General features: G+C 46.7%; 1 protein-coding gene across 1 annotated transcript in view; it reads left to right on the top strand.

Annotated features, from left to right (window-relative positions):
* The window catches only part of RMND5A (required for meiotic nuclear division 5 homolog A), a 61,871-nt gene that overhangs the window by 39,739 nt on the left and 9,369 nt on the right, over positions 1-12,763 (top strand). Inside the window, exon 4 of the mRNA XM_056813180.1 lies at positions 2,582-2,682. Within this exon, the coding sequence (XP_056669158.1) occupies positions 2,582-2,682 (101 nt within the window). The remainder of the gene's footprint in view (positions 1-2,581; positions 2,683-12,763) is intronic.

Raw genomic sequence — 12,763 nt, 5'->3', positions numbered from 1 at the left:
ATTGTGCATCAGATATGGGAGAGAGTGAGGGGAGGGAAGGGAAAGAACATGAGTCTTATAACCATGGAAAATATTCTAAATCATCTAATTAAATAAAATTAAAAAAAAAAAGAAAACTCCAAACAATAAAAATGAAGAGAGTAAGCAGAGACTGCTTTGATGTGCATTCAGAGCTCATCAGGTATCTCTTTGGAGGTGGAGAGCATTGTCTATCACGGGTCCTCCAGAATTGTTTGGTCATTGTCTTGATCACCAGAACTGCCCAGTCTCTCATAGTTGATCACTGTCACAGTATTGCTGTTACTGTGTATATTGTTCTCCTGGTTTTGCTCATTTCAGTTTGCATCATAGTGTTCGTGTAAGTCTTCCCAGATGCTTCTGAAACTATTCTGCTCATTATTTCTTATAGTATTCCATTGCAGTCATGTATTAGCCAATTCCCCAATTGACAGGCATCACCCTGATTTCTGCCTCTTAACCTGCTCAGAGTTGCTATAAATATTTTTGTTCAGATAGGCCTGCTTTTCTTTGATCTCTTTGGAATATAGGTCAAGAAGTGGTATTGCTGGGTCAAAAAGTTGATAGCCCTTTGGGTGTCCTTCAAATTGTTCTCCACTGTGGTTGGAGCAGTTCATAGCTCCACCAGTTGCATTAATATCCTGATTTTGCCACATCCCCTCTAGTGTGTCATTTTCCTCTTCTGTCATATTAGCTAATCTGTTAAGTGTCAAGTGGCACCTCACAGTTGTTTAGTTTACATTTCTCTAATCAGTAGTGATTTAGGGCATGTTTTCAAGTGACTGTCAACATATTGCTTTGATTTCTTCATCTGAAAATTGCCTATTCTATCCTTTGACTTTCAACTGGGGATGGCTCTCATTTTTACAAATTTTGCTCAATTCTCTATATAACTGAGAAATGAAAAATTTATCAGAAAAACCTGCCATAGAATCCCCCCTTTTTCCTGTTTCTAATTTTGACTGCATTAGTTTTATTTGTGCAAACCCCCTTAAATTTCATGTAATTAAAATTCTTTTACTTTCCTTAATTCATTTTCTCTTGTTTGGTCATAAACTCTTCCCTTCATAGATCTGACAGGTACATTTTTTCCACACTCTCCCCATTTACTTATGATGTCACCCTTTATATCTTAATTCTTTATCCATTTTGGCTTCATCTTGGTATCAACTGTGAGCTGTTAGTCTATGCCTGATTTCTAGCAAATTGCTTTCCAGTTTTCGTCAAATGTTGGATCACTGGAATAGATTAGGCACACAGGCCACGGTAGCAAATGGCCATAGTAATCTAATGTTTGGGAAACACTTTTAAAAGAATCATTATTGATAGTGATTGCTTTTCTCTAGGCCCTTCTACCCACAAGGTCTCTCCGTCTTGTCTTTGCTGTCTGACTGACAAGAGGGCAAAGACAACGAAGTGGGACTGGACTCGGGGCCTGGAGGGGGCTTGTTTTCTTTCCCATTATCTTCTTTAACAACTAAGGTGAAGATGACATAAAAGAGAAAAAGAGGAGAGAAATGAATGCAAGTATTGATCTGTTTTTCTCAATCTGTGGAAATCAGAAAGCTATCTAAAATTTTGCTCCAAATTAGCAAACCTCCCAAAATTATTTTTGTGTTTCATTCTAGCTTAAAAAATTTTTTTTGAACTCTTACCTTCTATCTTAGAATCAATATTGTGTATTGGTTTCAAGGCAGAAGCGTGGTAAGGACTAGGAGAGAGGGGTTAAGTGATTTGCCCAGGGTCACACAGCTAAAAAGTGTTTGAGGTCAGAATTGAACCCAGAAGCTCCAGTATGCTAGGCCTGGCTCTTTATCCATTAAGCCATCTACCTGCCCCTTTTAAGCCTTTTGATTTAGTGTTGTGGTTCTCAAACCTTTTGGTCTCAGGAGTCTTTTTCCCCTCTTAAACATTATCAAGGTCTTCCCAAAGAGCCTTTGTTTTGGGATATCTTTCAGTATTTACCATATAGAAATGAATACATCTTATCATTATTATGAAAATGGTTTTTGGTCTTATGGACCCCCTTGAATGGGTGTCTGAAACCAGTCCAAGTTTGAGAACCACTGATTTGGGAGCTCAACATATTTTACAAACTTGAGCATCTTCTCCTTTCTGAATGGGATAAATTGATAAAATACCTTTACGGGGTAAATAACTTATTTAGAACTAGGATGCAAATAACCTATGATAGGAATGTTTAGCTACTGAAGCTGGACTGCCCCATTTCAATCCTAGATCAAGGAGAACTAGAAGGATGCCTCAGAGAATTTGAGACTTGGGAGTGTTCTGTGTGCTTTTCAGAGGGTACCCTTTTCAACATTTTTTTTTTTAAGACAATGGGGGGGGGGTCAAGTGACTTGCCCAGGGTCACACAGCTGGGAAGTGTCTGAGGCCAGATTTGAACCTAGGACTTCCTGTCTCTAGGCCTGGTTCTCAATCCTCTGAGCTACCCAGCTGCCCCCAACAAAGTTCATTTTAAATTGTCCCTAATTTCTGTTTTCTTTTGCTGCTGTTTCATAGTTCTGACTGTAGATAACAAAGGAACTTTTCTGCTTTGCAGGAATCTGGCCTGTCCATAGATCCAAGTCAAAAAGAACCATTTGTGGAGTTAAATCGAATATTGGAAGCATTAAAAGTCCGAGTTCTGAGACCTGCCTTAGAGTGAGTTACTCAACTTGATTTCTTTTGAATATCTTGAAAAGAGAGGGGGAAGGGAAGTCAAAAAGCATTTGTAGAGCACCCACCCTATTGTCTCATTGGATCCTCTTCCCCACCCCTGGGAGGTAGGTGCTGTTATTGCCCCCATTTTATCCTTGAAGAAACAGACAGACAGGTGAAACTAGTGTCCGAGGAGGCAGCATTGAACTTTGGTCTCCTGACACTCCATGATTTTTGAGGCTGTCTCCCAGCCAGGAGGATTTGGGTTCAAGTTCTTCTTCTGATAAAATCTGACCGAATGCCCTTGAGCAGATCCCCTAATGCGCCCTAGAGATGGCAGGGAGGGGGCCATTGGCCGGCCCCAGGCCTTGTCTCCGCCAAGCCCGGCCTCTCTTCCTTTGCTGTGCCCCAGGCCAGCACACAGCCAGCCCTAAATGCCATTGACTCAGATAGAGAGATACTTCTTGGGGCAACTGAGACACTGAGCCCTGGAACTCTTGTTTTACCTGTGAATTGTGGACACTGTGTGGTATTGATAATTGTGTTTGGTTTCTGGAGAAGAAAGGCTTTCCTGGCCCCTCCCTGGCCTACTTTGTTTCTCCCCCTTCCCCCTTCCTACTCCTCACCAAAAAAGCCCTTGGGGTTCCCGAGGTGGGATTCTTGGTGGCCCTGTTGGGGGGGGGGTGTTAGAGATTATTTGGGGCCCCGGCTGCCACAGCGCTGCTCTTTGAGGGCTTTTCCAGTGCCTCAGTGCCCAGGCCTCTCACAGGTGCTGGCACGGCCAGGATCAGCATGAGCTTGCTCTTGAAATTCCCATTTTCCTGTAATGGGCCCTGGAGCGCCCGGGTGCCTGCCCACCTGGTTGTTTTCTACTTTTGGCATCACCTTTCCTTCCTTCCTTCCTTCCTTCCTTCCTTCCTTCCTTCCTTCCTTCCTTCCTTCCTTCCTTCCTTCCTTCCTTCCTTCCTTCCTTCCTTCCTTCCTTCCTTCCTTCCTTCCTTCCTTCCTTCCTTCCTTCCTTCCTTCCTTCCTTCCTTCCTTCCTTCCTTCCTTCCTCCCTTCCTCCCTTCCTCCCTTCCTCCCTTCCTCCCTTCCTCCCTTCCTCCCTTCCTCCCTTCCTCCCTTCCTCCCTTCCTCCCTTCCTCCCTTCCTCCCTCCCTCCCTCCCTCCCTCCCTCCCTCCCTCCCTCCCTTCCTCCCTTCCTCCCTTCCTCCCTTCCTGGCTTAATTTCCTGCCTTGGGACAGGCAGAGAGATGGATGTTCTGGGTGGCTCCTCCATCAGGCCAGAACTCTAGTATGGCTGGCATTCCTCCCTTCCCCGCACCCCCCATCTCACCTGACAAGTACAACTAGAACTAAGGTTTGAATGGGCCTGGGGTGGTGTGGGCCGAGAGCAGGGGTGGCCAGGCCTTTAGCAGAGGTTGGGGTGGGGGTACATCTCCTCCCCGTTCTGTGCCAGCTTTAAATCTGGGCGTGGCGCCCGGGGCTCTCGTTCTCACCTTATCACCCGGGGCAGAAGCAGAGTTCTCTGAAAGGCTTCCTAACTGCTCCGGAGGAGTCGGATTTTCCAGCTCCCAGACTGCAACTAGCCTGTGTAGGAACTTTGGGAACACACATCCCATGCAGCTCACGGGTGCTCAGGCTCTCTGTTAGCGTGTTCCCGTTCTCCAGGGCAGGCCTCCTCGTGCTCCTGTCCTTGGCCCCCGTCTATAGTAAGCTCCAGGGCGGCTTCTGCACCCCTCCAGACAGCCTGCCTCCTCGCTGTTCTTCCTGCGGTGTCTCCCCCCACCTGAAATTTGTGCAGGAGGCCTTTCCTGCCCCCCACTGCCCGTACCTTTGTCATTATGGTTTCCTTCCTTCCTTCCTTCCTTCCTCCCTCCCTCCCTCCCTCCGTCCCTCCGTCCCTCCGTCCCTCCGTCCCTCCCTCTCTTTGTGGGCTTCTGACTGTGAGTGCTTTGAGGGCAGGCGCCGGTTCTGCCACTTTCTGCACCTCCTGTCCTCGTCATGGGGACTGGCGCTTGGGAAGCATTTAATCAATACGTGGATGACTCCTGCCAATACAGATGGACAGTTGGTCACGGATAGTCTCAGGAAGTGTCCAGGGCCCAGAAGTCCAGTGATTTATCCAGGTTCTCTGGACTCCTCCATGTATGTCTGCCACGCCACACCAGGCTGTCCAGCTTAGGCTAACCTTTCCTTTTCTTTGTTGAGGGATGACTAGCCGTATTCTAGGGACGCCTTGGTTGCTCCTTTACTCCAGTGGTGCCCCGGCCTCTCACTAGGGAAAGCAGTTGCATTGTTCACCAGAAAGGGTGGGAGATACAATCCAGAAGGTTCCAGCCGAGAAAACCACCCCTCCATAGAGTTAGGATATTTGGCTAAAGTAATTTAAATTCAGCTTAATCTCTTCTGGCTGGTGGCCACTATCAGAGGGTAGCGGGATGGGCTGTTTCAAGATAAGGAACAAAAAGTCCAAGAGCCCAGAGTTCTTTCAGTCTTTCCTCCCCAGGACAGATTTGCTTTGGGACCTTCTATGAGTTACTTTGTCACGTCCTGGTTCAGCTTATTTATCTCTAGCTGGGAATGAGTAGTTCCTAAAAAACAAATATGGTTTCAGCTAAGGTTGCATGGTTTGAAGTCTTCCAGCAGATAAAAAAGAATAGCTCTTTGACTCTGCAGAGGAAATAGCTGTTGAATGCCCCAGTGGAGCTGTGCTCACCCCATCACAGTCTAGCTACCCTTTCTCAACCTGTTGGTCTTGGCATCGGTCTTCCCGAAGGCCTCCCTTTTGTTGTTCATTTTCATGTGTCCAATTCTTCATAGCCTTATTTGGAGTTTTCCTCCTTAAGCTCATTTTACATTTGAGGAAACTGAGGCAAACAGGATTAAGGCTGCTCAGGGTCCTATAGCTAGGAAGTGTTGGAGACTGGATTTGAACTCATGAAGAAGAGCCTTCTTGGTTCTGTGCTCTGTCCACCTTGCCAACACCAGCTGGCCCAGATTCTCCCTAAAGGATCTCTTTCCAACATCCCAGGGGCCTCCCTATAGCTGGGCTTTTTAATTCCATAGGTATCCATGGGCATCAGTCCATCTGTCTGTTCTTTTTCACATAACCGGATGACTTGCTTTTCCCATAGACTTCCTGGAGAATATCTTTATAGCATTTTTGTGTTAGATAAATAGCTAGAAGTCTTATGTGTTGAGGGCTCAATGGTTCAGAGTGTTTCATATTTCATTCAACAGAACCATTGTGAAGTGCATTCCTTTTCCAAAGAGCTGGCTTTAGATAGTGTCCTTAGTTGCAGTTGTCATTTTTGAGGTCTGCCAGAGTCCTATCTTTGTTTATGGGAGAAAATACTAACATGATGCCAGTCCTCTAATCTAAGCAGATGAACCTGTTCTCTTGCTCCCTTGGGTGGGACTTACTGGACAGAACTGGTAATGAGCCCGTTGTCTTCTAAAGACCCAAACTAGTTTTGGAGAAAGAATAAAAATTCATTTGGGTCTCCAGAGGATAAGGAGCTCAGATTTAACCTTTCCAGAATTGTCCACAATTATATTTAGAAACATAATCTTAATTGGCAACAGGAGTTTTAAATTATGTGTTCTCTCCTATGCTGTCACTGGAGCGGAGTGGCAAAAAATTGTCCCTACCCTCAAAGAACTAGTATTCTGATGAGGCAGAGCCATGCACATAAAAGGCACATGCAGAGTAAACAAGGGCAGCTTTAGCACCCTTGTCAGATGGTGTGAGGAAGAAGGTGGGATTTGAACAGACAAGGCAGCAGAAATATGAGAGATCCTGGAGGGAGAAGGAGAGCATGCCCAGCAGGGGGAGGTGGCAGCCTGTCCAGAGCCACCCTCAATAGCTGAGTGGACTGACTGCCAAGAGACTTAAGGCAAGAACAGCAGTTAGAAGGCTGTGTCTTTGATTTGGTGAGAGATAATGAGGGTCTGGACTATGGCAATAACGATGTTTCAGAGATAGAGTGAAGATAGAAATGTCTTGGGAATGGAGGTGCTGAGTGGAGGGTGGTCTCCTCCATCTAGTAACAGGGAAGTGTAAGGGATCAGGATGTAAGGAGAGATGGGACCTGACCCGCTTCCCATGCAAGATGGCAGAATTGTCCATCTGGAAAACGAGGTACACATATTCACGGAGGAAGAGAACTCTTTGCAAAGTTGAATAGGCCAAATGGAAAAGGAAGAATACAAAAAGCACACTCAAGAAAATCCTGTTTTAAAAATTAGAATTGGGCAAGTGGAAGCAAATGACTCCATGAAATATTAAGAAGTAATCAAAATCAAAAGAATTTTTCATTTAATAAGGGAAAATGTGAAATATCTTATTGGGAAACAACCAACCTGGAAAATAAATCCAAGAGAAATGATTGAACTACTGTGGGGAACTAAGAAATTAAATCCCCCAAGACTACCTAAAAGCAATGATCCAAAAACAAAACAACTTAGACATTATCTTTCAGGAAATTATAAAGGAAAAGTGCCTTGATATTTTAGAACCAGAACTTGAAAGTCAACCCAGTCACCTCCTAAAAGAGATCCCCAAAAGGATAACTCCCAGGAATATTTTGGCCAAATTCCAGAACCCCTAGGTTGAGGAGAAAAGCAGGAAAAAAAGAAACAGTTAAAATACATGGAGCCACAGTCAGGATAACCCAAAATTTAGCAGCTTCTACATTAAAAGATCCTCAGAGGGCCTGGAATATGGTATTTCAGAGGACAAAGGAGCTAAGACTACAACCAAGAATCAGCAGAACTGAGCATAATCCTTCAGGGGAAAAGACAGGTATTCAGTGAAATAGTGACTTTTCAAACATTGCTGATTAAAAGACCAGAACTAAAGGGAAAATTGACTCTCAATAAGGAAAAACAGGAAAGAGAAATCAAGACCTTCAGTGAAGTTAAATTATTTACATCCCTACATGCGGAGATGATTCTAGTAATGTCAAAGAACTTTGTCATTATTAGAGAGCACTTACAGAGGGCAAGGGTATGGAGTTGATTATCATGGGATGATATAAAAAAATAAAATTAAGGCATGAGAAAGAGGAGTCCATTGGGAGGAGAGGGAAGGGAAAACTAGATGGGGTAAATTATCTCATAAAAGAGGCATGAAAGAGCATTTATAGTGGAGGAGAAGTTGGACCTTTCTTTTATTGGAATTGGCTCAATAAGGGAAGAATATGCACAATCAATTGGGTATAGAATCTATCTTACTCTTCAGGATAAGAGGAGAAGGAGATAAGAGAATGGAAGGTGGGGCTCATAGAAAAGAGGACAAATTGGGGGATGTAGTGGTCAGAAACTAAATGGGGAAACTGGATGGAGAATAATAAACAGCAGTCATAATGGTGCAAAATTATTTTATAAGTCTCTAATAAACTTGTTACTTAAGTACATAGAGAAATGAGCTGGAATATATAAGAATACAAATTATTCCTCAGTTGATAAATGATTAAAGGCTGTACATAGACAATTTTCAAAAGTAATTAAAACTTCAGTCATGCAAAAAAAATGTTCTAAATCACTATTAATTAGAGAAATGCAAATAAAAACAACTCCAAGATCCTATCCTACACCTATCAGAGTGGCTATTACGACAGAAAAGGAACGACAAAACTTGCATGGGAAAGCTGGGACGTGAATGCATGGTTGGGGGAGTTGTGAACTGATTGTCTTTCTAGAGAACAATTTGGACCTGTGCCCAAAGGGGGCGGGGGACATAACAGTACATCCCCTTTGACCCAGCAATACAGCTGCTAGGTTTGTATTCCAAAGAGATGAACAACAAAAAGGGTGTAAGGGCGTGTGTACAAAAGTATTTAAACCAGCTTTTGGGGGGGCAAAGATTTGGCAAGTGAAGGGATGGCCATCATTTGGGGAATCGCCCAGTAAGTTATAGTATGTGATTATAACGGAATACTATTGTGCTGTAAGAAATGACAAGCAGGAGGAACTCGGAAAAACCTGGAAAGACATGAATTGGACAAGTGTGAAATAAGCAGAACCAGAAGAACATTGTACACAGTGACAGCATACTGTATAGGGAACAACTGTGAACAATTTAGCTACCCTCACCAATACAGTGATCTAAAACTATCCCAAAGGACTCGTGATAAAAATGCCATCTGCATTCAGAGAAGGAACTGATGGAGTCTGAATCCAGACCAAAGAAAACTTTTTTCACCTTCTTAATTTTTTTTGAGATTCCTTCCATAAATGTATTAATGTGGAAAAATGTTTTACAAAGTGGCACATATAAAATCTATATGAGATTGCTTACTATCTCAAGGAGGGGTTGCAGTGGAGAATTTAAGACTCAACATTCTCTTTAAAATGTTGGAAATTTATTTTTAAATATAATTGGCCAAATAAAATAAAATCCAATTAAAAAAAGTGAAGCGAGCTCTTTGCTTTGGACAAATCTAAAGTGTCAAGTTGAACAAATTTGTTTAAATGAGCCTTGGCAACAGGTTGGGTGTGGGGTGAAAGATAGTGAAGTGTGGAGGACGACACTGCGGTGGTGTGATGCAGGACTAAGAGAAGGCTTGGGGGAGAGGGAAAGAGAATTAGTTCAATTTTGGACATGCCGAGTTTAAGATGTGTGCTGGATAGTTAGTGTGAGTTGCCTGAGAGGCAGTTGGAGATGTGACCCTGCAAGTTTGCTGAGGCCAGTGCTGGATTACTAGCATAGAGATGATTCAGTTTGTGGGAGCTGAGGAGGTCACCAAGTTAAGTACTGTAGAGGGAGGAGAGAAGAGGGCCTGGGTCAGAACCCTGTGGGAAACCCTTTGTTCATATCCTTTGACCACTTATCTGTTGGGGAATGTTTTTTGTCTTGTAACATCTATTAATTATTTATCTACCTTGGGCCTTATCAGAGAAATTGATACAGATTTTTTTTTCCAATTCAGTCTCTTCCTTTCTTATCCTAGGTGCATTAATTTTGTTTATATAGAACCTTTTTATTGTCGTGTACTCAATCTACCTGTTTTGTTTCTTTTTTCCATGTTTGGCTAAGTATATACTTCTTACTCAATAACTATGAGATACATCCTCTACTTCTATTTAGTTTTATAATAGTATGTTCTTTAATATTAAGTCATTTTATCTATATATTGTGGAGCATTGTGTAAGGTTGTTGCCGTAAGCCTGGCTTTTCTGCCAGAATGCTTTCCGGTTTTCCTAGCAGAGTATATCAAACAGGGGGTTCTTTTCTAAGTAATTTATGTTTTCTAGTTTATCAAATCCTGGGTCCCTGTGTTTCATTGGTTCTGATTTCCCTTTATTTCGTCTGTTCTATTGACTTACCCCTCTCCTTTTTACTTATTACCATGTGGTTATGATTACTCCTGCTTTATGAGTTTGAGGTCTGCAAGCACTAACCCCCTTGCCCGTATCCTCTCTTTTTTTACACATTTCCTTTGACTTTCAAGATTTTTTAAAAATGAATTTTATTGTTTTATTGAGTTACGTAAAACAGAGCTGTCAGCTACTCTTGTGCCTGGGAACCAAATTAAAATGTCATTAGGAAATATTTTAACAATCAATAAAAATACAGTAGAACCAATGATAGCATTAATTTGTGGTTTTCACAGTTAATATGCAACCCAAAGGAATCTGTGTATATCTTTTTTTTTTTAACCCTTACCTTCCGTCTTGGAGTCAATACTGTGTATTGGCTCCAAGGCAGAAGAGTGGTCAGGGCTAGGCAATGGGGGTCAAGTGACTTGCCCAGGGTCACACAGCTGGGAAGTGTCTGAGGCCAGATTTGAACATAGGACCTCCCTCTTTGGCCTGGTGCCATCCATTGAGCCACCCAGCTGCCCCTCCCTTATATATCTTTTAAACCCTTACCTTCTGTCTTAAAATCAGTACTAAGTATCAATTCCAGGGCAGAAGAAGGGCGAGGGTTAGGCAGGTGAGTTTAAGGGACTTGCCCAGGGAGAGGCAGTGTCTGAGGCCCAATTTGACCTCTCACCCCCAGGCCTGGCTCTCAAGCGAGTCGCCCTGGAGCCATCCTTCAGTATTCCTTTAGTGGCTCCTGTTTCTGTGACGTCACTGCCATGAAATATCCCGGACAGCAACTGCTTAGCAGCCTGCTGGCCCTCCCCAGCCCCTGGAGCTCGGCCTGGCAGGCCCCAGGTGTACCCTGTGCTTCCCAGCCTCCTCCCCCCCGCACTGGCCCCAAGTTCCGGTGTGGCCTCACACACTGACCTGCTCGCAGGAGCCTGGGCAGGGCCCGTGCCCTCTTTCCTTGGTTTCTCGGGGTGTCTGGCCCGAAACCTGCCTCCTCCCCTCCGAGGCCCCCCCCCACACACACACACACACTGGCCCCAAGTTCCGGTGTGGCCTCACACACTGACCTGCTCGCAGGAGCCTGGGCAGGGCCCGTGCCCTCTTTCCTTGGTATCTCGGGGTGTCTGGCCCGAAACCTGCCTCCTCCCCTCCGAGGCCCCCCCCCCCCACACACACTGGCCCCAAGTTCCGGTGTGGCCTCACACACTGACCTGCTCGCAGGAGCCTGGGCAGGGCCCGTGCCCTCTTTCCTTGGTATCTCGGGGTGTCTGGCCCGAAACCTGCCTCCTCCCGGCGTGCTGGAGGGGAGGTTTTCCCGCCCTCCGGCCTCAAGTGGTGTCTTTGGCAGTTTGGCTGCGGCTCTGCCTCTCCGACGCCCTCCTCCGCCTTGTCTGCGGCGAGGAGAGGGCAGGCTCCCTGCCGCGGACGCTGGACGCTGATGCTCTGCCAGCGCCGGCCGGCCTTCCTGGGGCCGTTGCCCACGGGGAGGGTCGCCCAGGGCTGGCTGTACTGCTCGATCCCTGAGCTGAGGGTGTGTCGCTGATAGGACTGCAGATTCCGGCCCGGATTCACCTGGTCTGACCGGCGCAATGGGGGGTGCTGAAGGCTAGCCGTGGAACGGACCGTCAGGCTTCAGGAGGGATCTGACCAGACGCAGGACAGAAGCGGCCGTCCTGGAGTGGCTCTAGAACGCCTTCTGCTGGCACCATGTGTTCAGATTTTAAAACCCTGTCGGGGAGGAGGGGTGAGGGCTAGGCAATGGGGGAGAAGTGACTTGCCCAGGGTCACCCAGCTAGGAAGTGTCTGAGGCCAGATTGGAACCCAGGACCTCCCGACTCTGGTACTTTATCCACTGAGCTACCTCAAAATGCTTTTTTTAAACATTTATTTTTTATTCTTCCTTTTCCCAACCTCCCATCCCCCACTGAAAGAAAAAGAAAAGAAAATCCAGAGTCTTGTATCAGATGAGCCCCTTCCCCCAACGGCAGCGCTTGGGGCATTTGTTCCTTTGGAGCGCAGCCATGGCAACAGCTAGGGGGCAGGGATGGACCAAGGGAGAGGTTGTGAAGGTGGGGATGGAGGTGCAGCAGGGAAGCAGCGGGGCAGGAGCAGGCCTGGAGTGCCCCCGAGGGGTGGGGGAGGAGACGCCCTGAGAAGGCTGGCAGAGCCCCCAGGACTGGCCCAGACGGGCAGCCTCCCACACTGGTCCTGCGCTGGCCAGGACGCAGCGTACGTGTGTGGCGGATCCAGCCAGCCTACTTGCGTCATTTCCTCCACCTTCCTTCAGCTCATGAGCAGGAGCAGAAGCAGCGGCTGCTGGGAGGGATTCCAGAGGGCGGCCGGCCGGCCAGGAGAGGGGAGCCTGGCTCGGACCACTGAGGCAGGACGGCCTGCGGAAGGCTGCAGGTGGCGAGGCCCGAGGGGAGGCGGAACGACAGCTGGTGAACCAGAAAAAGGAGCTTCAGCGGTCGGGAACCCGGGGGGCCGGCAGAGGATGGCGGGGTCCCCGCGTGCAGCCACGGGGGGGCGGGAAGGGCACGGGGATCTGGGGATGGAGAGCGCAGGAGCCATGCAGGGGGCTAATGCAGGAAGAGGGCCCGCCGGCCGCCTCTGCTGCCCAGGGCCGAGGGCCCAGGCGGACTCCGGCTCCCCCGTCCTGACCACGAGTGAATCGAGGACCCGGGACGGCCATCCGGACACAGGAGAAGCTTTAAGAGGGGGGCTAGTTTGTCCCTGTGAGCCCGCGGGAGGCCTGGGCAGCCTG

This window comes from Monodelphis domestica, chromosome 1 (assembly GCF_027887165.1).
Source record: "Monodelphis domestica isolate mMonDom1 chromosome 1, mMonDom1.pri, whole genome shotgun sequence".
NCBI lineage: Eukaryota > Metazoa > Chordata > Mammalia > Didelphimorphia > Didelphidae > Monodelphis > Monodelphis domestica.
This window is presented reverse-complemented; position numbering and strand designations above follow the sequence as displayed.